General features: G+C 53.1%; 1 protein-coding gene across 1 annotated transcript in view; it reads left to right on the plus strand.

The window, feature by feature from the left end:
* GPN1 (GPN-loop GTPase 1) overlaps nucleotides 1-19,063 on the plus strand; it is a 127,144-nt gene extending 108,081 nt beyond the window's left edge. Inside the window, exons 13-14 of the mRNA XM_068279816.1 lie at nucleotides 16,018-16,119; nucleotides 18,839-19,063. Of these exons, the coding sequence (XP_068135917.1) occupies nucleotides 16,018-16,119; nucleotides 18,839-18,924 (188 nt within the window). The 3' untranslated portion in view covers nucleotides 18,925-19,063. The remainder of the gene's footprint in view (nucleotides 1-16,017; nucleotides 16,120-18,838) is intronic.
* Nucleotides 19,064-19,794: the final 731 nt, after the last annotated feature.

Genomic DNA, 19,794 nt, shown 5'->3' on the forward strand with positions numbered 1-19,794 from the left:
TGTTGTGCAGTGTGTGGTGTGATTGTACGGGATGTGTGGTCGGGATCTCCTGTTGTGCAGTGTGTGGTGTGATTGTACGGGATGTGTGGTCGGGATCTCCTGTTGTGCAGTGTGTGGTGTGATTGTATGGGATGTGTGGTCGGGATCTCCTGTTGTGCAGTGTGTGGTGTGATTGTACGGGATGTGTGGTCGGGATCTCCTGTTGTGCAGTGTGTGGTGTGATTGTACGGGATGTGTGGTCGGGTTCTCCTGTTGTGCAGTGTGTGGTGTGATTGTACGGGATGTGTGGTCGGGATCTCCTGTTGTGCAGTGTGTGGTGTGATTGTATGGGATGTGTGGTCGGGATCTCCTGTTGTGTGGTGTGATTGTACGGGATGTGTGGTTGGGTTCTCCTGTTGTGCAGTGTGTGGTGTGATTGTATGGGATGTGTGGTCGGGATCTCCTGTTGTGCAGTGTGTAGTGTGTGGTGTGATTGTACGGGATGTGTGGTTGGGATCTCCCGGTGTGTGGTGTGATTGTACGGGATGTGTGGTCGGGATCTCCTGTTGTGCAGTGTGTGGTGTGATTTTACGGGATGTGTGGTTCGGTATCTCCTGTTGTGCAGTGTGTGGTGTGATTGTACGGGATGTGTGGTCGGGATCTCCTGTTGTGTGGTGTGATTGTACGGGATGTGTGGTCGGGATCTTCTGTTGTGCAGTGTGTGGTGTGATTGTACGGGATGTGTGGTCGGGATCTCCTGTTGTGCAGTGTGTGGTGTGATTGTACGGGATGTGTGGTCGGGATCTCCTGTTGTGCAGTGTGTGGTGTGATTGTATGGGATGTGTGGTCGGGATCTCCTGTTGTGCAGTGTGTGGTGTGATTGTACGGGATGTGTGGTCGGGATCTCCTGTTGTGCAGTGTGTGGTGTGATTGTATGGGATGTGTGGTCGGGATCTCCTGTTGTGCAGTGTGTGGTGTGATTGTACGGGATGTGTGGTCGGGATCTCCTGTTGTGCAGTGTGTGGTGTGATTGTACGGGATGTGTGGTCGGGATCTCCTGTTGTGCAGTGTGTGGTGTGATTGTACGGGATGTGTGGTCGGGATCTCCTGTTGTGCAGTGTGTGGTGTGATTGTACGGGATGTGTGGTCGGGATCTCCTGTTGTGCAGTGTGTGGTGTGATTGTACGGGATGTGTGGTCGGGATCTCCTGTTGTGCAGTGTGTGGTGTGATTGTACGGGAGGTGTGGTCGGGATCTCCTGTTGTGCAGTGTGTGGTGTGATTGTATGGGATGTGTGGTCGGGATCTCCTGTTGTGCAGTGTGTGTGGTGTGATTGTATGGGATGGGTGGTCGGAATCTCCTGTTGTGCAGTGTGCGGTGTGATTGTACGGGATGTGTGGTCGGGATCTCCTGTTGTGCAGTATGTGGTGTGATTGTATGGGATGGGTGGTCGGGATCCCGTGTTGTGCAGTGTGTAGTATGATTGTACGGGATGTGTGGTCGGGATCTCCTGTTGTGCAGTGTGTGGTGTGATTGTATGGGATGTGTGGTCGGGATCTCCTGTTGTGCAGTGTGTGGTGTGATTGTACGGGATGTGTGATTGGGATCTCCTGTTGTGCAGTGTGTGGTGTGATTGTACGGGATGTGTGGTCGGGTTCTCCTGTTGTGCAGTGTGTGGTGTGATTGTACGGGATGTGTGGTCGGGATCTCCTGTTGTGCAGTGTGTGGTGTGATTGTATGGGATGTGTGGTCGGGATCTCCTGTTGTGTGGTGTGATTGTACGGGATGTGTGGTTGGGTTCTCCTGTTGTGCAGTGTGTGGTGTGATTGTATGGGATGTGTGGTCGGGATCTCCTGTTGTGCAGTGTGTAGTGTGTGGTGTGATTGTACGGGATGTGTGGTTGGGATCTCCCGGTGTGTGGTGTGATTGTACGGGATGTGTGGTCGGGATCTCCTGTTGTGCAGTGTGTGGTGTGATTTTACGGGATGTGTGGTTCGGTATCTCCTGTTGTGCAGTGTGTGGTGTGATTGTACGGGATGTGTGGTCGGGATCTCCTGTTGTGTGGTGTGATTGTACGGGATGTGTGGTCGGGATCTTCTGTTGTGCAGTGTGTGGTGTGATTGTACGGGATGTGTGGTCGGGATCTCCTGTTGTGCAGTGTGTGGTGTGATTGTACGGGATGTGTGGTCGGGATCTCCTGTTGTGCAGTGTGTGGTGTGATTGTATGGGATGTGTGGTCGGGATCTCCTGTTGTGCAGTGTGTGGTGTGATTGTACGGGATGTGTGGTCGGGATCTCCTGTTGTGCAGTGTGTGGTGTGATTGTATGGGATGTGTGGTCGGGATCTCCTGTTGTGCAGTGTGTGGTGTGATTGTACGGGATGTGTGGTCGGGATCTCCTGTTGTGCAGTGTGTGGTGTGATTGTATGGGATGTGTGGTCGGGATCTCCTGTTGTGCAGTGTGTGGTGTGATTGTACGGGATGTGTGGTCGGAATCTCCTGTTGTGCAGTGTGTGGTGTGATTGTATGGGATGTGTGGTCGGGATCTCCTGTTGTGCAGTGTGTGGTGTGATTGTATGGGATGTGTGGTCGGGATCTCCTGTTGTGCAGTGTGTGGTGTGATTGTACGGGATGTGTGGTCGGGATCTCCTGTTGTGTGGTGTGATTGTACGGGATGTGTGGTCGGGATCTCCTGTTGTGCAGTGTGTTGTGTGATCGTATAGGATGTGTGGTCAGGATCTCCTGTTGTGCAGTGTGTGGTGTGATTGTATGGGAGGTGTGGTCGGGATCTCCTGTTGTGCAGTGTGTGGTGTGATTGTATGGGATGTGTGGTCGGGATCTCCTGTTGTGCAGTATGTGGTGTGATTGTATGGGATGGGTGGTCGGGATCCCGTGTTGTGCAGTGTGTAGTATGATTGTACGGGATGTGTGGTCGGGATCTCCTGTTGTGCAGTGTGTGGTGTGATTGTATGGGATGTGTGGTCGGGATCTCCTGTTGTGCAGTGTGTGGTGTGATTGTACGGGATGTGTGATTGGGATCTCCTGTTGTGCAGTGTGTGGTGTGATTGTACGGGATGTGTGGTCGGGTTCTCCTGTTGTGCAGTGTGTGGTGTGATTGTACGGGATGTGTGGTCGGGATCTCCTGTTGTGCAGTGTGTGGTGTGATTGTATGGGATGTGTGGTCGGGATCTCCTGTTGTGTGGTGTGATTGTACGGGATGTGTGGTTGGGTTCTCCTCCTGTTGTGCAGTGTGTGGTGTGATTGTATGGGATGTGTGGTCGGGATCTCCTGTTGTGCAGTGTGTAGTGTGTGGTGTGATTGTACGGGATGTGTGGTTGGGATCTCCCGGTGTGTGGTGTGATTGTACGGGATGTGTGGTCGGGATCTCCTGTTGTGCAGTGTGTGGTGTGATTTTACGGGATGTGTGGTTCGGTATCTCCTGTTGTGCAGTGTGTGGTGTGATTGTACGGGATGTGTGGTCGGGATCTCCTGTTGTGTGGTGTGATTGTACGGGATGTGTGGTCGGGATCTTCTGTTGTGCAGTGTGTGGTGTGATTGTACGGGATGTGTGGTCGGGATCTCCTGTTGTGCAGTGTGTGGTGTGATTGTACGGGATGTGTGGTCGGGATCTCCTGTTGTGCAGTGTGTGGTGTGATTGTATGGGATGTGTGGTCGGGATCTCCTGTTGTGCAGTGTGTGGTGTGATTGTACGGGATGTGTGGTCGGGATCTCCTGTTGTGCAGTGTGTGGTGTGATTGTATGGGATGTGTGGTCGGGATCTCCTGTTGTGCAGTGTGTGGTGTGATTGTACGGGATGTGTGGTCGGGATCTCCTGTTGTGCAGTGTGTGGTGTGATTGTATGGGATGTGTGGTCGGGATCTCCTGTTGTGCAGTGTGTGGTGTGATTGTACGGGATGTGTGGTCGGAATCTCCTGTTGTGCAGTGTGTGGTGTGATTGTATGGGATGTGTGGTCGGGATCTCCTGTTGTACAGTGTGTGGTGTGATTGTATGGGATGTGTGGTCGGGATCTCCTGTTGTGCAGTGTGTGGTGTGATTGTACGGGATGTGTGGTCGGGATCTCCTGTTGTGTGGTGTGATTGTACGGGATGTGTGGTCGGGATCTCCTGTTGTGCAGTGTGTGGTGTGATTGTATGGGATGTGTGGTCGGGATCTCCTGTTGTGCAGTGTGTGGTGTGATTGTACGGGAGGTGTGGTCGGGTTCTCCTGTTGTGCAGTGTGTGGTGTGATTGTATGGGATGTGTGGTCGGGATCTCCTGTTGTGCAGTGTGTGGTGTGATTGTACGGGATGTGTGGTCGGGATCTCCTGTTGTGTGGTGTGTGGTGTGATTGTACGGGATGTGTGGTCGGGATCTCCTGTTGTGCAGTGTGTGGTGTGATTGTATGGGATGTGTGGTCGGGATCTCCTGTTGTGCAGTGTGTGGTGTGATTGTATGGGATGTGTGGTCGGGATCTCCTGTTGTGCAGTGTGTGGTGTGATTGTACGGGATGTGTGGTCGGGATCTCCTGTTGTGCAGTGTGTGGTGTGATTGTACGGGATGTGTGGTCGGGATCTCCTGTTGTGCAGTGTGTGGTGTGATTGTACGGGATGTGTGGTGGGATCTCTTGTTGTGCAGTGTGTGGTGTGATTGTACGGGATGTGTGGTGGGATCTCCTGTTGTGCAGTGTGTGGTGTGATTGTACGGGATGTGTGGTCGGGATCTCCTGTTGTGCAGTGTGTGGTGTGATTGTACGGGATGTGTGGTGGGATCTCCTGTTGTGCAGTGTGTGGTGTGATTGTACGGGATGTGTGGTCGGTATCTCCTGTTGTGCAGTGTGTGGTGTGATTGTACGGGATGTGTGGTTGGGTTCTCCTGTTGTGCAGTGTGTGGTGTGATTGTACAGGATGTGTGGTCGGGATCTCCTGTTGTGCAGTGTGTAGTGTGATTGTACGGGATGTGTGGTCGGGATCTACTGTTGTGCAGTATGTGGTGTGATTGTATGGGATGTGTGGTCGGGATCTCCTGTTGTGTGGTGTGATTGTACGGGATGTGTGGTCGGGATCTCCTGTTGTGTGGTGTGTGGTGTGATTGTACGGGATGTGTGGTCGGGATCTCCTGTTGTGCAGTGTGTGGTGTGATTGTACGGGATGTGTGGTCGGGATCTCCTGTTGTGTGGTGTGTGGTGTGATTGTACGGGATGTGTGGTCGGGATCTCCTGTTGTGCAGTGTGTGGTGTGATTGTACGGGATGTGTGGTCGGGATCTCCTGTTGTGCAGTGTGTGGTGTGATTGTATGAGATGTGTGGTCGGGATCTCCTGTTGTGCAGTGTGTGGTGTGATTGTACGGGATGTGTGGTCGGGATCTTCTGTTGTGTAGTGTGTGATGTGATTGTACGGGATGTGTGGTCGGGATCTCCTGTTGTGCAGTGTGTGGTGTGATTGTATGGGATGTGTGGTCGGGATCTCCTGTTGTGCAGTATGTGGTGTGATTGTACGGGATGTGTGGTCGGGATCTCCTGTTGTGTAGTGTGTGGTGTGATTGTACGGGATGTGTGGTCGGGATCTCCTGTTGTGCAGTGTGTGGTGTGATTGTACGGGATGTGTGGTCGGGATCTCCTGTTGTGCAGTGTGTGGTGTGATTGTACGGGATGTGTGGTCGGGCTCTCCTGTTGTGCAGCGTGTGGTGTGATTGTACGGGATGTGTGGTCGGGCTCTCCTGTTGTGCAGTGTGTAGTGTGATTGTACGGGATGTGTGGTCGGGATCTCCTGTTGTGCTGTGTGTGGTGTGATTGTACGGGATGTGTGGTCGGGCTCTCCTGTTGTGCAGTGTGTGGTGTGATTGTACGGGATGTGTGGTCGGGATCTCCTGTTGTGCAGTGTGTGGTGTGATTGTACGGGATGTGTGGTCGGGATCTCCTGTTGTGCAGTGTGTAGTGTGATTGTATGGGATGTGTGGTCGGGATCTCCTGTTGTGCAGTGTGTGGTGTGATTGTACGGGATGTGTGGTCGGGATCTCCTGTTGTGCAGTGTGTGGTGTGATTGTACGGGATGTGTGGTCGGGATCTCCTGTTGTGCAGTGTGTGGTGTGATTGTACGGGATGTGTGGTCGGGATCTCCTGTTGTGCAGTGTGTGTGGTGTGATTGTACGGGATGTGTGGTCGGGATCTCCGGTTGTGCAGTGTGTGGTGTGATTGTACGGGAGGTGTGGTCGGGATCTCCTGTTGTGCAGTGTGTGGTGTGATTGTACGGGATGTGTGGTCGGGATCTCCTGTTGTGCAGTGTGTGGTGTGATTGTATGGGATGGGTGGTCGGGATCTCCTGTTGTGCAGTGTGTGGTGTGATTGTACGGGATGTGTGGTCGGGATCTCCTGTTGTGCAGTGTGTGGTGTGATTGTACGGGATGTGTGGTCGGGATCTCCTGTTGTGCAGTGTGTGGTGTGATTGTATGGGATGTGTGGTCGGGATCTCCTGTTGTGCAGTGTGTGGTGTGATTGTACGGGATGTGTGGTCGGGATCTCCTGTTGTGCAGTGTGTGGTGTGATTGTACGGGATGTGTGGTCGGGTTCTCCTGTTGTGCAGTGTGTGGTGTGATTGTACGGGATGTGTGGTCGGGATCTCCTGTTGTGCAGTGTGTGGTGTGATTGTATGGGATGTGTGGTCGGGATCTCCTGTTGTGTGGTGTGATTGTACGGGATGTGTGGTTGGGTTCTCCTGTTGTGCAGTGTGTGGTGTGATTGTATGGGATGTGTGGTCGGGATCTCCTGTTGTGCAGTGTGTAGTGTGTAGTGTGTGGTGTGATTGTACGGGATGTGTGGTTGGGATCTCCCGGTGTGTGGTGTGATTGTACGGGATGTGTGGTCGGGATCTCCTGTTGTGCAGTGTGTGGTGTGATTTTACGGGATGTGTGGTTCGGTATCTCCTGTTGTGCAGTGTGTGGTGTGATTGTACGGGATGTGTGGTCGGGATCTCCTGTTGTGTGGTGTGATTGTACGGGATGTGTGGTCGGGATCTTCTGTTGTGCAGTGTGTGGTGTGATTGTACGGGATGTGTGGTCGGGATCTCCTGTTGTGCAGTGTGTGGTGTGATTGTACGGGATGTGTGGTCGGGATCTCCTGTTGTGCAGTGTGTGGTGTGATTGTATGGGATGTGTGGTCGGGATCTCCTGTTGTGCAGTGTGTGGTGTGATTGTACGGGATGTGTGGTCGGGATCTCCTGTTGTGCAGTGTGTGGTGTGATTGTATGGGATGTGTGGTCGGGATCTCCTGTTGTGCAGTGTGTGGTGTGATTGTACGGGATGTGTGGTCGGGATCTCCTGTTGTGCAGTGTGTGGTGTGATTGTACGGGATGTGTGGTCGGGATCTCCTGTTGTGCAGTGTGTGGTGTGATTGTACGGGATGTGTGGTCGGGATCTCCTGTTGTGCAGTGTGTGGTGTGATTGTACGGGATGTGTGGTCGGGATCTCCTGTTGTGCAGTGTGTGGTGTGATTGTACGGGATGTGTGGTCGGGATCTCCTGTTGTGCAGTGTGTGGTGTGATTGTACGGGAGGTGTGGTCGGGATCTCCTGTTGTGCAGTGTGTGGTGTGATTGTATGGGATGTGTGGTCGGGATCTCCTGTTGTGCAGTGTGTGTGGTGTGATTGTATGGGATGGGTGGTCGGAATCTCCTGTTGTGCAGTGTGCGGTGTGATTGTACGGGATGTGTGGTCGGGATCTCCTGTTGTGCAGTATGTGGTGTGATTGTATGGGATGGGTGGTCGGGATCCCGTGTTGTGCAGTGTGTAGTATGATTGTACGGGATGTGTGGTCGGGATCTCCTGTTGTGCAGTGTGTGGTGTGATTGTATGGGATGTGTGGTCGGGATCTCCTGTTGTGCAGTGTGTGGTGTGATTGTACGGGATGTGTGATTGGGATCTCCTGTTGTGCAGTGTGTGGTGTGATTGTACGGGATGTGTGGTCGGGTTCTCCTGTTGTGCAGTGTGTGGTGTGATTGTACGGGATGTGTGGTCGGGATCTCCTGTTGTGCAGTGTGTGGTGTGATTGTATGGGATGTGTGGTCGGGATCTCCTGTTGTGTGGTGTGATTGTACGGGATGTGTGGTTGGGTTCTCCTGTTGTGCAGTGTGTGGTGTGATTGTATGGGATGTGTGGTCGGGATCTCCTGTTGTGCAGTGTGTAGTGTGTGGTGTGATTGTACGGGATGTGTGGTTGGGATCTCCCGGTGTGTGGTGTGATTGTACGGGATGTGTGGTCGGGATCTCCTGTTGTGCAGTGTGTGGTGTGATTTTACGGGATGTGTGGTTCGGTATCTCCTGTTGTGCAGTGTGTGGTGTGATTGTACGGGATGTGTGGTCGGGATCTCCTGTTGTGTGGTGTGATTGTACGGGATGTGTGGTCGGGATCTTCTGTTGTGCAGTGTGTGGTGTGATTGTACGGGATGTGTGGTCGGGATCTCCTGTTGTGCAGTGTGTGGTGTGATTGTACGGGATGTGTGGTCGGGATCTCCTGTTGTGCAGTGTGTGGTGTGATTGTATGGGATGTGTGGTCGGGATCTCCTGTTGTGCAGTGTGTGGTGTGATTGTACGGGATGTGTGGTCGGGATCTCCTGTTGTGCAGTGTGTGGTGTGATTGTATGGGATGTGTGGTCGGGATCTCCTGTTGTGCAGTGTGTGGTGTGATTGTACGGGATGTGTGGTCGGGATCTCCTGTTGTGCAGTGTGTGGTGTGATTGTATGGGATGTGTGGTCGGGATCTCCTGTTGTGCAGTGTGTGGTGTGATTGTACGGGATGTGTGGTCGGAATCTCCTGTTGTGCAGTGTGTGGTGTGATTGTATGGGATGTGTGGTCGGGATCTCCTGTTGTGCAGTGTGTGGTGTGATTGTATGGGATGTGTGGTCGGGATCTCCTGTTGTGCAGTGTGTGGTGTGATTGTACGGGATGTGTGGTCGGGATCTCCTGTTGTGTGGTGTGATTGTACGGGATGTGTGGTCGGGATCTCCTGTTGTGCAGTGTGTTGTGTGATCGTATAGGATGTGTGGTCAGGATCTCCTGTTGTGCAGTGTGTGGTGTGATTGTATGGGAGGTGTGGTCGGGATCTCCTGTTGTGCAGTGTGTGGTGTGATTGTATGGGATGTGTGGTCGGGATCTCCTGTTGTGCAGTATGTGGTGTGATTGTATGGGATGGGTGGTCGGGATCCCGTGTTGTGCAGTGTGTAGTATGATTGTACGGGATGTGTGGTCGGGATCTCCTGTTGTGCAGTGTGTGGTGTGATTGTATGGGATGTGTGGTCGGGATCTCCTGTTGTGCAGTGTGTGGTGTGATTGTACGGGATGTGTGATTGGGATCTCCTGTTGTGCAGTGTGTGGTGTGATTGTACGGGATGTGTGGTCGGGTTCTCCTGTTGTGCAGTGTGTGGTGTGATTGTACGGGATGTGTGGTCGGGATCTCCTGTTGTGCAGTGTGTGGTGTGATTGTATGGGATGTGTGGTCGGGATCTCCTGTTGTGTGGTGTGATTGTACGGGATGTGTGGTTGGGTTCTCCTGTTGTGCAGTGTGTGGTGTGATTGTATGGGATGTGTGGTCGGGATCTCCTGTTGTGCAGTGTGTAGTGTGTGGTGTGATTGTACGGGATGTGTGGTTGGGATCTCCCGGTGTGTGGTGTGATTGTACGGGATGTGTGGTCGGGATCTCCTGTTGTGCAGTGTGTGGTGTGATTTTACGGGATGTGTGGTTCGGTATCTCCTGTTGTGCAGTGTGTGGTGTGATTGTACGGGATGTGTGGTCGGGATCTCCTGTTGTGTGGTGTGATTGTACGGGATGTGTGGTCGGGATCTTCTGTTGTGCAGTGTGTGGTGTGATTGTACGGGATGTGTGGTCGGGATCTCCTGTTGTGCAGTGTGTGGTGTGATTGTACGGGATGTGTGGTCGGGATCTCCTGTTGTGCAGTGTGTGGTGTGATTGTATGGGATGTGTGGTCGGGATCTCCTGTTGTGCAGTGTGTGGTGTGATTGTACGGGATGTGTGGTCGGGATCTCCTGTTGTGCAGTGTGTGGTGTGATTGTATGGGATGTGTGGTCGGGATCTCCTGTTGTGCAGTGTGTGGTGTGATTGTACGGGATGTGTGGTCGGGATCTCCTGTTGTGCAGTGTGTGGTGTGATTGTATGGGATGTGTGGTCGGGATCTCCTGTTGTGCAGTGTGTGGTGTGATTGTACGGGATGTGTGGTCGGAATCTCCTGTTGTGCAGTGTGTGGTGTGATTGTATGGGATGTGTGGTCGGGATCTCCTGTTGTGCAGTGTGTGGTGTGATTGTATGGGATGTGTGGTCGGGATCTCCTGTTGTGCAGTGTGTGGTGTGATTGTACGGGATGTGTGGTCGGGATCTCCTGTTGTGTGGTGTGATTGTACGGGATGTGTGGTCGGGATCTCCTGTTGTGCAGTGTGTTGTGTGATCGTATAGGATGTGTGGTCAGGATCTCCTGTTGTGCAGTGTGTGGTGTGATTGTATGGGAGGTGTGGTCGGGATCTCCTGTTGTGCAGTGTGTGGTGTGATTGTATGGGATGTGTGGTCGGGATCTCCTGTTGTGCAGTGTGTGGTGTGATTGTACGGGATGTGTGGTCGGGATCTCTTGTTGTGTGGTGTAATTGTACGGGATGTGTGGTCGGGATCTTCTGTTGTGCAGTGTGTGGTGTGATTGTATGGGATGTGTGGTCGGGATCTCCTGTTGTGCAGTGTGTGGTGTGATTGTACGGGATGTGTGGTCGGGATCTCCTGTTGTGCAGTGTGTGGTGTGATTGTACGGGATATGTGGTCGGGATCTCCTTTTGTGCAGTGTGTGGTGTGATTGTACGGGATATGTGGTCGGGATCTCCTGTTGTGCAGTGTGTGGTGTGATTGTACGGGATGTGTGGTCGGGATCTCCTGTTGTGCAGTGTGTGGTGTGATTGTACGGGAGGTGTGGTCGGGTTCTCCTGTTGTGCAGTGTGTGGTGTGATTGTATGGGATGTGTGGTCGGGATCTCCTGTTGTGCAGTGTGTGGTGTGATTGTACGGGATGTGTGGTCGGGATCTCCTGTTGTGTGGTGTGTGGTGTGATTGTACGGGATGTGTGGTCGGGATCTCCTGTTGTGCAGTGTGTGGTGTGATTGTATGGGATGTGTGGTCGGGATCTCCTGTTGTGCAGTGTGTGGTGTGATTGTACGGGAGGTGTGGTCGGGTTCTCCTGTTGTGCAGTGTGTGGTGTGATTGTATGGGATGTGTGGTCGGGATCTCCTGTTGTGCAGTGTGTGGTGTGATTGTACGGGATGTGTGGTCGGGATCTCCTGTTGTGTGGTGTGTGGTGTGATTGTACGGGATGTGTGGTCGGGATCTCCTGTTGTGCAGTGTGTGGTGTGATTGTATGGGATGTGTGGTCGGGATCTCCTGTTGTGCAGTGTGTGGTGTGATTGTACGGGATGTGTGGTCGGGATCTCCTGTTGTGCAGTGTGTGGTGTGATTGTACGGGATGTGTGGTCGGGATCTCCTGTTGTGCAGTGTGTGGTGTGATTGTACGGGATGTGTGGTGGGATCTCTTGTTGTGCAGTGTGTGGTGTGATTGTACGGGATGTGTGGTGGGATCTCCTGTTGTGCAGTGTGTGGTGTGATTGTACGGGATGTGTGGTCGGGATCTCCTGTTGTGCAGTGTGTGGTGTGATTGTACGGGATGTGTGGTGGGATCTCCTGTTGTGCAGTGTGTGGTGTGATTGTACGGGATGTGTGGTCGGTATCTCCTGTTGTGCAGTGTGTGGTGTGATTGTACGGGATGTGTGGTTGGGTTCTCCTGTTGTGCAGTGTGTGGTGTGATTGTACAGGATGTGTGGTCGGGATCTCCTGTTGTGCAGTGTGTAGTGTGATTGTACGGGATGTGTGGTCGGGATCTACTGTTGTGCAGTATGTGGTGTGATTGTATGGGATGTGTGGTCGGGATCTCCTGTTGTGTGGTGTGATTGTACGGGATGTGTGGTCGGGATCTCCTGTTGTGTGGTGTGTGGTGTGATTGTACGGGATGTGTGGTCGGGATCTCCTGTTGTGCAGTGTGTGGTGTGATTGTACGGGATGTGTGGTCGGGATCTCCTGTTGTGTGGTGTGTGGTGTGATTGTACGGGATGTGTGGTCGGGATCTCCTGTTGTGCAGTGTGTGGTGTGATTGTACGGGATGTGTGGTCGGGATCTCCTGTTGTGCAGTGTGTGGTGTGATTGTATGAGATGTGTGGTCGGGATCTCCTGTTGTGCAGTGTGTGGTGTGATTGTACGGGATGTGTGGTCGGGATCTTCTGTTGTGTAGTGTGTGATGTGATTGTACGGGATGTGTGGTCGGGATCTCCTGTTGTGCAGTGTGTGGTGTGATTGTATGGGATGTGTGGTCGGGATCTCCTGTTGTGCAGTATGTGGTGTGATTGTACGGGATGTGTGGTCGGGATCTCCTGTTGTGTAGTGTGTGGTGTGATTGTACGGGATGTGTGGTCGGGATCTCCTGTTGTGCAGTGTGTGGTGTGATTGTACGGGATGTGTGGTCGGGATCTCCTGTTGTGCAGTGTGTGGTGTGATTGTACGGGATGTGTGGTCGGGCTCTCCTGTTGTGCAGCGTGTGGTGTGATTGTACGGGATGTGTGGTCGGGCTCTCCTGTTGTGCAGTGTGTAGTGTGATTGTACGGGATGTGTGGTCGGGATCTCCTGTTGTGCAGTGTGTGGTGTGATTGTACGGGATGTGTGGTCGGGCTCTCCTGTTGTGCAGTGTGTGGTGTGATTGTACGGGATGTGTGGTCGGGATCTCCTGTTGTGCAGTGTGTGGTGTGATTGTACGGGATGTGTGGTCGGGATCTCCTGTTGTGCAGTGTGTAGTGTGATTGTATGGGATGTGTGGTCGGGATCTCCTGTTGTGCAGTGTGTGGTGTGATTGTACGGGATGTGTGGTCGGGATCTCCTGTTGTGCAGTGTGTGGTGTGATTGTACGGGATGTGTGGTCGGGATCTCCTTTTGTGCAGTGTGTGGTGTGATTGTACGGGATGTGTGGTCGGGATCTCCTGTTGTGCAGTGTGTGTGGTGTGATTGTACGGGATGTGTGGTCGGGATCTCCGGTTGTGCAGTGTGTGGTGTGATTGTACGGGAGGTGTGGTCGGGATCTCCTGTTGTGCAGTGTGTGGTGTGATTGTACGGGATGTGTGGTCGGGATCTCCTGTTGTGCAGTGTGTGGTGTGATTGTATGGGATGGGTGGTCGGGATCTCCTGTTGTGCAGTGTGTGGTGTGATTGTACGGGATGTGTGGTCGGGATCTCCTGTTGTGCAGTGTGTGGTGTGATTGTACGGGATGTGTGGTCGGGATCTCCTGTTGTGCAGTGTGTGGTGTGATTGTATGGGATGTGTGGATGGGATCTCCTGTTGTGCAGTGTGTGGTGTGATTGTACGGGATGTGTGGTCGGGATCTCCTGTTGTGCAGTGTGTGGTGTGATTGTATGGGATGTGTGGTCGGGATCTCCTGTTGTGCAGTGTGTGGTGTGATTGTACGGGATGTGTGGTCGGGATCTCCTGTTGTGCAGTGTGTGGTGTGATTGTATGGGATGGGTGGTCGGGATCTCCTGTTGTGCAGTGTGTTGTGTGATTGTATAGGATGTGTGGTCGGGATCTCCTGTTGTGCAGTGTGTGGTGTGATTGTACGGGATGTGTGGTCGGGATCTCCTGTTGTGCAGTGTGTGGTGTGATTGTATGGGATGTGTGGATGGGATCTCCTGTTGTGCAGTGTGTGGTGTGATTGTACGGGATGTGTGGTCGGGATCTCCTGTTGTGCAGTGTGTGGTGTGATTGTACGGGATGTGTGGTCGGGATCTCCTGTTGTGCAGTGTGTGGTGTGATTGTACGGGATGTGTGGTCGGGATCTCCTGTTGTGCAGTGTGTGGTGTGATTGTACGGGATGTGTGGTCGGGATCTCCTGTTGTGCAGTGTGTGGTGTGATTGTACGGGATGTGTGGTCGGGATCTCCCAGTGTGTGGTGTGGTTGTACGGGATGTGTGGTCGGGATCTTCTGTTGTGCAGTGTGTGGTGTGATTGTACGGGATGTGTGGTCGGGATCTTCTGTTGTGTAGTGTGTGATGTGATTGTACGGGATGTGTGGTCGGGATCTCCTGTTGTGCAGTGTGTGGTGTGATTGTATGGGATGTGTGGTCGGGATCTCCTGTTGTGCAGTATGTGGTGTGATTGTACGGGATGTGTGGTCGGGATCTCCTGTTGTGTAGTGTGTGGTGTGATTGTACGGGATGTGTGGTCGGGATCTCCTGTTGTGCAGTGTGTGGTGTGATTGTACGGGATGTGTGGTCGGGATCTCCTGTTGTGCAGTGTGTGGTGTGATTGTACGGGATGTGTGGTCGGGCTCTCCTGTTGTGCAGCGTGTGGTGTGATTGTACGGGATGTGTGGTCGGGCTCTCCTGTTGTGCAGTGTGTAGTGTGATTGTACGGGATGTGTGGTCGGGATCTCCTGTTGTGCAGTGTGTGGTGTGATTGTACGGGATGTGTGGTCGGGCTCTCCTGTTGTGCAGTGTGTGGTGTGATTGTACGGGATGTGTGGTCGGGATCTCCTGTTGTGCAGTGTGTGGTGTGATTGTACGGGATGTGTGGTCGGGATCTCCTGTTGTGCAGTGTGTAGTGTGATTGTATGGGATGTGTGGTCGGGATCTCCTGTTGTGCAGTGTGTGGTGTGATTGTACGGGATGTGTGGTCGGGATCTCCTGTTGTGCAGTGTGTGGTGTGATTGTACGGGATGTGTGGTCGGGATCTCCTTTTGTGCAGTGTGTGGTGTGATTGTACGGGATGTGTGGTCGGGATCTCCTGTTGTGCAGTGTGTGTGGTGTGATTGTACGGGATGTGTGGTCGGGATCTCCGGTTGTGCAGTGTGTGGTGTGATTGTACGGGAGGTGTGGTCGGGATCTCCTGTTGTGCAGTGTGTGGTGTGATTGTACGGGATGTGTGGTCGGGATCTCCTGTTGTGCAGTGTGTGGTGTGATTGTATGGGATGGGTGGTCGGGATCTCCTGTTGTGCAGTGTGTGGTGTGATTGTACGGGATGTGTGGTCGGGATCTCCTGTTGTGCAGTGTGTGGTGTGATTGTACGGGATGTGTGGTCGGGATCTCCTGTTGTGCAGTGTGTGGTGTGATTGTATGGGATGTGTGGATGGGATCTCCTGTTGTGCAGTGTGTGGTGTGATTGTACGGGATGTGTGGTCGGGATCTCCTGTTGTGCAGTGTGTGGTGTGATTGTATGGGATGTGTGGTCGGGATCTCCTGTTGTGCAGTGTGTGGTGTGATTGTACGGGATGTGTGGTCGGGATCTCCTGTTGTGCAGTGTGTGGTGTGATTGTATGGGATGGGTGGTCGGGATCTCCTGTTGTGCAGTGTGTTGTGTGATTGTATAGGATGTGTGGTCGGGATCTCCTGTTGTGCAGTGTGTGGTGTGATTGTACGGGATGTGTGGTCGGGATCTCCTGTTGTGCAGTGTGTGGTGTGATTGTATGGGATGTGTGGATGGGATCTCCTGTTGTGCAGTGTGTGGTGTGATTGTACGGGATGTGTGGTCGGGATCTCCTGTTGTGCAGTGTGTGGTGTGATTGTACGGGATGTGTGGTCGGGATCTCCTGTTGTGCAGTGTGTGGTGTGATTGTACGGGATGTGTGGTCGGGATCTCCTGTTGTGCAGTGTGTGGTGTGATTGTACGGGATGTGTGGTCGGGATCTCCTGTTGTGCAGTGTGTGGTGTGATTGTACGGGATGTGTGGTCGGGATCTCCCAGTGTGTGGTGTGATTGTATGGGAGGTGTGATCTGGATCTCCCGGTGTGTGGTGTGATTGTATGGGGCGTGTGATTGCGATCTCCCAGTGTGTGGTGTGATTGTATGGGAGGTGTGATCAGGATCTCCCAGTGTGTGGTGTGATTGTATGGGAGGTGTGATTGTATGGGAGGTGTGGTCGGGATCTTCCAGTGTGTGGTGTGGTTGGATCTTATATGATATTTTCCGTCTCTGTAGAAGAGGAAGCAGTGGGGCCCTCGGACCTCATCCTGACTCGGGGGAACATGGAGGATGAGGAGGAGGCGGAGGACAGTGACACGGATGATATTGATCACAGCGGTGAGTTTTCCATCTCTCGGGATGTTTTCTGATTTTCTGCATTCTGGTATTAGTATTACACCCTGAGTTGTCTTATTAGAGACATGTCTGATAATCGGATAGGAGGCCAGCCTGTTGGGTGTACATTGCTCCTCCCTGCAGTAGTTTAGTGGCTACGCTGATTTCTGAGGACATTTGGGGTAAAGATGGCTGTTCCCCGACTTGCAGAGTGTAAATGTGTTGCAGTAAGACGGGCATCCTCTAGAGCAGGGGTGTCAAACTCCAATACAAAGTGGGCCGAAATTGTACACTGGGACCTTGTCGCGGGCCAACCTCAATGTCTACTGGCCACCCTTCAGCTCCTATACAGTTCCCTGGTGTTTATTGGTCCCCTCCCCTATACAGTTCCCTGGTATCTAGAGGTCCCTACCCTCCTCTATACAGTTCCCTGGTATCTAGAGGTCCCTACCCTTCCCTATACAGTTCCCTGGTATCTAGAGGTCCCTACCCTCCCCTATACAGTTCCCTGGTATCTAGAGGTCCCTACCCTCCCCTATACAGTTCCCTGGTATCTAGAGGTCCCTCCCCTCCCCTATACAGTTCCCTGGTATCTAGAGGTCCCTCCCCTATACAGTTCCCTGGTATCTAGAGGTCCCTCCCCTATACAGTTCCCTGGTATCTAGAGGTCCCTCCCCTCCCCTATACAGTTCCCTGGTATCTAGAGGTCCCTCCCCTCCCCTATACAGTTCCCTGGTATCTAGAGGTCCCTCCCCTCCCCTATACAGTTCCCTGGTATCTAGAGGTCCCTCCCCTCCCCTATACAGTTCCCTGGTATCTAGAGGTCCCTCCCCTCCCCTATACAGTTCCCTGGTATCTAGAGGTCCCTACCCTCCCCTATACAGTTCCCTGGTATCTAGAGGTCCCCACCCTCCCCTATACAGTTCTCTGGTATCTAGAGGTCCCTCCCCTCCCCTATACAGTTCCCTGGTATCTAGAGGTCCCTCCCCTATACAGTTCCCTGGTATCTAGAGGTCCCCTCCCTCCCCTATACAGTTCCCTGGTATCTAGAGGTCCCCACCCTCCCCTATACAGTTCCCTGGTATCTAGAGGTCCCTCCCCTCCCCTATACAGTTCCCTGGTATCTAGAGGTCCCTCCCCTCCCCTATACAGTTCCCTGGTATCTAGAGGTCCCTCCCCTATACAGTTCCCTAGTGTTTACTTGTTTGACACATCTCCCCCATATGGCTTCCCTGGTGTTCTAAGACTTTACCTCCAATATAGCTTCCCTGGTGGTCTAGAGTGGGCCAAACATATTGCAAAGTTGGGAAAACCTGAGGGCCAAATTTGAAATCTCCAAGGGCCAGATTTGGCCCACGGGCCGGAGTTTAACATGTATGCTCTAGAGGATAAATTTTGGAGCAGACCTGTCATTTTTACCTACTGGTTTCACCCATATGAACGGGCATTCTCTAGTGCTGTGTGTTCCCCAACCCTGTCCTCAAGGCCCACCAACAGCGCGTGTTTTGTGGAAATCCACAGAGGTGGTTGATCAGCGCTGCTGAGACACATGTTTGTGGTTTCCTGCAACACATGTACTGTTGGTGGGCCTGGAGGACAGGGTTGGGGAACTCGTATAGTGGATAAATCTTGGAGCAGACCTGTCATTTTCCCTACTGGTTTCGCCAAGAGGTGTGGAGACTGAGACAGTTTCCCTCTTTATGAACATATCTACCAATCTGGCATAACACTAGCCTAATACTAAAGCATTATATATCACGTTTGGAATGCCGGGTCAGAGGAAGTGTCCCCAGCATCTGACTTCCCCCGTGTATGTGAGACCAGTTCCTATGGTTCCTGCAATGGGTTGTCTTTCTTCTATAACGTTTTATTGCAATCTGAGAATTTATTGATCACTGTGATTGTTAAAATCTGAATCCGTTTTTACCCATCACACTGAGGCATGGATTTAATGATCTCAGTGGGATAGCATGCCCCTCCCACCTGACATGTTGCACGCCCCCTTCCATGTTTCCCTAGCCCCTCCCACCTGACATCTTGTACACCCCGCCACCCTGCACGTTTCCCTAGCCCCTCCCACCTGGCATTTTTACGCCCCGCCACCTTGCATGTTTCCCTAGCCCCTCCCACCTGACATCTTGCACGCCCCGCCACCTTGCATGTTTCCCTAGCCCCTCCCACCTGACATCTTGCACGCCCCCGCCACCTTGCATGGTTCCCTAGCCCCTCCCACTTGACATCTTGTACACCCCCGCCACCTGGTACGTTTCCCTAGCCCCTCCCACCTGACATCTTGTACACCCCCGCCACCTTGCATGTTTCCCTAGCCCCTCCCACCTGATATCTTGCACGCCCCTACCCCATGCACATTCCCTAGCCCCTCCCACCTGACATCTTGTACACCCCCGCCACCTTGCATGTTTCCCTAGCCCCTCCAACCTGATATCTTGCACGCCCCTACCCCATGCACGTTCCCTAGCCCCTCCCACCTGACATCTTGCCTGCCCATTTCCCTAGCCCCTCCACACCTGACATCTTGCACGTTTCCTAGCCCCTCCCCCCCGATATCTTGCACGCCCCGGCCCCCTCTCCATGCTGTGAGTGAGGGGATGCTGTCTGTGGAGCAGGACAGTGGTGGGTTAGGAGGCCAGTCAGGAGCATAGCTGTGCTGCCTCACTCTGTATAGCAGTGATACTGACCTATCTGTCCACTCTCCCCTCAGTGGCCGAGGCCCAGCTGGAGGAACCAGCCTTCCACAACTTCCTGCAGCAGACCAGGAGCAAGTACCGGGAGAAGATGGAGAAGTAATGGAGGAAGTGTGCGCTGCCTTACATCTTCCCCCCCCCGCTGTGTCATGTGACCAGCCTCTGCTCTGCTGCTGGACATCACTGTGTGCCGAATAATATGGAGATTATTTCTATACAATAAATTATTCCTGCTTTTCTTACCCCTGACTGTGGTGCTGAGCTAAAGGGGCTCTCCGCCTGCAGCCCTGGCATACTACGCTCATTACTGGGGTATACATGGAGGCTGCCATACTGGGGAAGGGGGGTATGGTGTACACAGGCTGCAGCCCTGGCATAGTACGCTCATTACTGGGGTATACATGGAGGCTGCCATACTGGGGAAGGGGGGTATAGCCAGTAGCTGCACATAGCAGGAGGTATGGTGTACACAGGCTGCAGCCCTGGCATAGTACGCTCATTACTGGGGTATACATGGAGGCTGCCATACTGGGGAAGGGGGGGTATAGCCAGGGGCTGCACATAGCAGGAGGTATGGTGTACACAGGCTGCAGCCCTGGCATAGTACGCTCATTACTGGGGTATACATGGAGGCTGCCATACTGGGGAAGGGGGGGTATAGCCAGTGGCTGCACATAGCAGGAGGTATGGTGTACACAGGCTGCAGCCCTGGCATAGTACGCTCATTACTGGGGTATACATGGAGGCTGCCATACTGGGGAAGGGGGGTATAGCCAGTGGCTGCACATAGCAGGAGGTATGGTGTACACAGGCTGCAGCCCTGGCATAGTACGCTCATTACTGGGGTATACATGGAGGCTGCCATACTGGGGAAGGGGGGTATGGTGTACAGAGGCTGCAGCCCTGGCATAGTACGCTCATTACTGGGGTATACATGGAGGCTGCCATACTGGGGAAGGGGGGGTATAGCCAG

This window comes from Hyperolius riggenbachi, chromosome 4, assembly GCF_040937935.1.
Source record: "Hyperolius riggenbachi isolate aHypRig1 chromosome 4, aHypRig1.pri, whole genome shotgun sequence".
NCBI lineage: Eukaryota > Metazoa > Chordata > Amphibia > Anura > Hyperoliidae > Hyperolius > Hyperolius riggenbachi.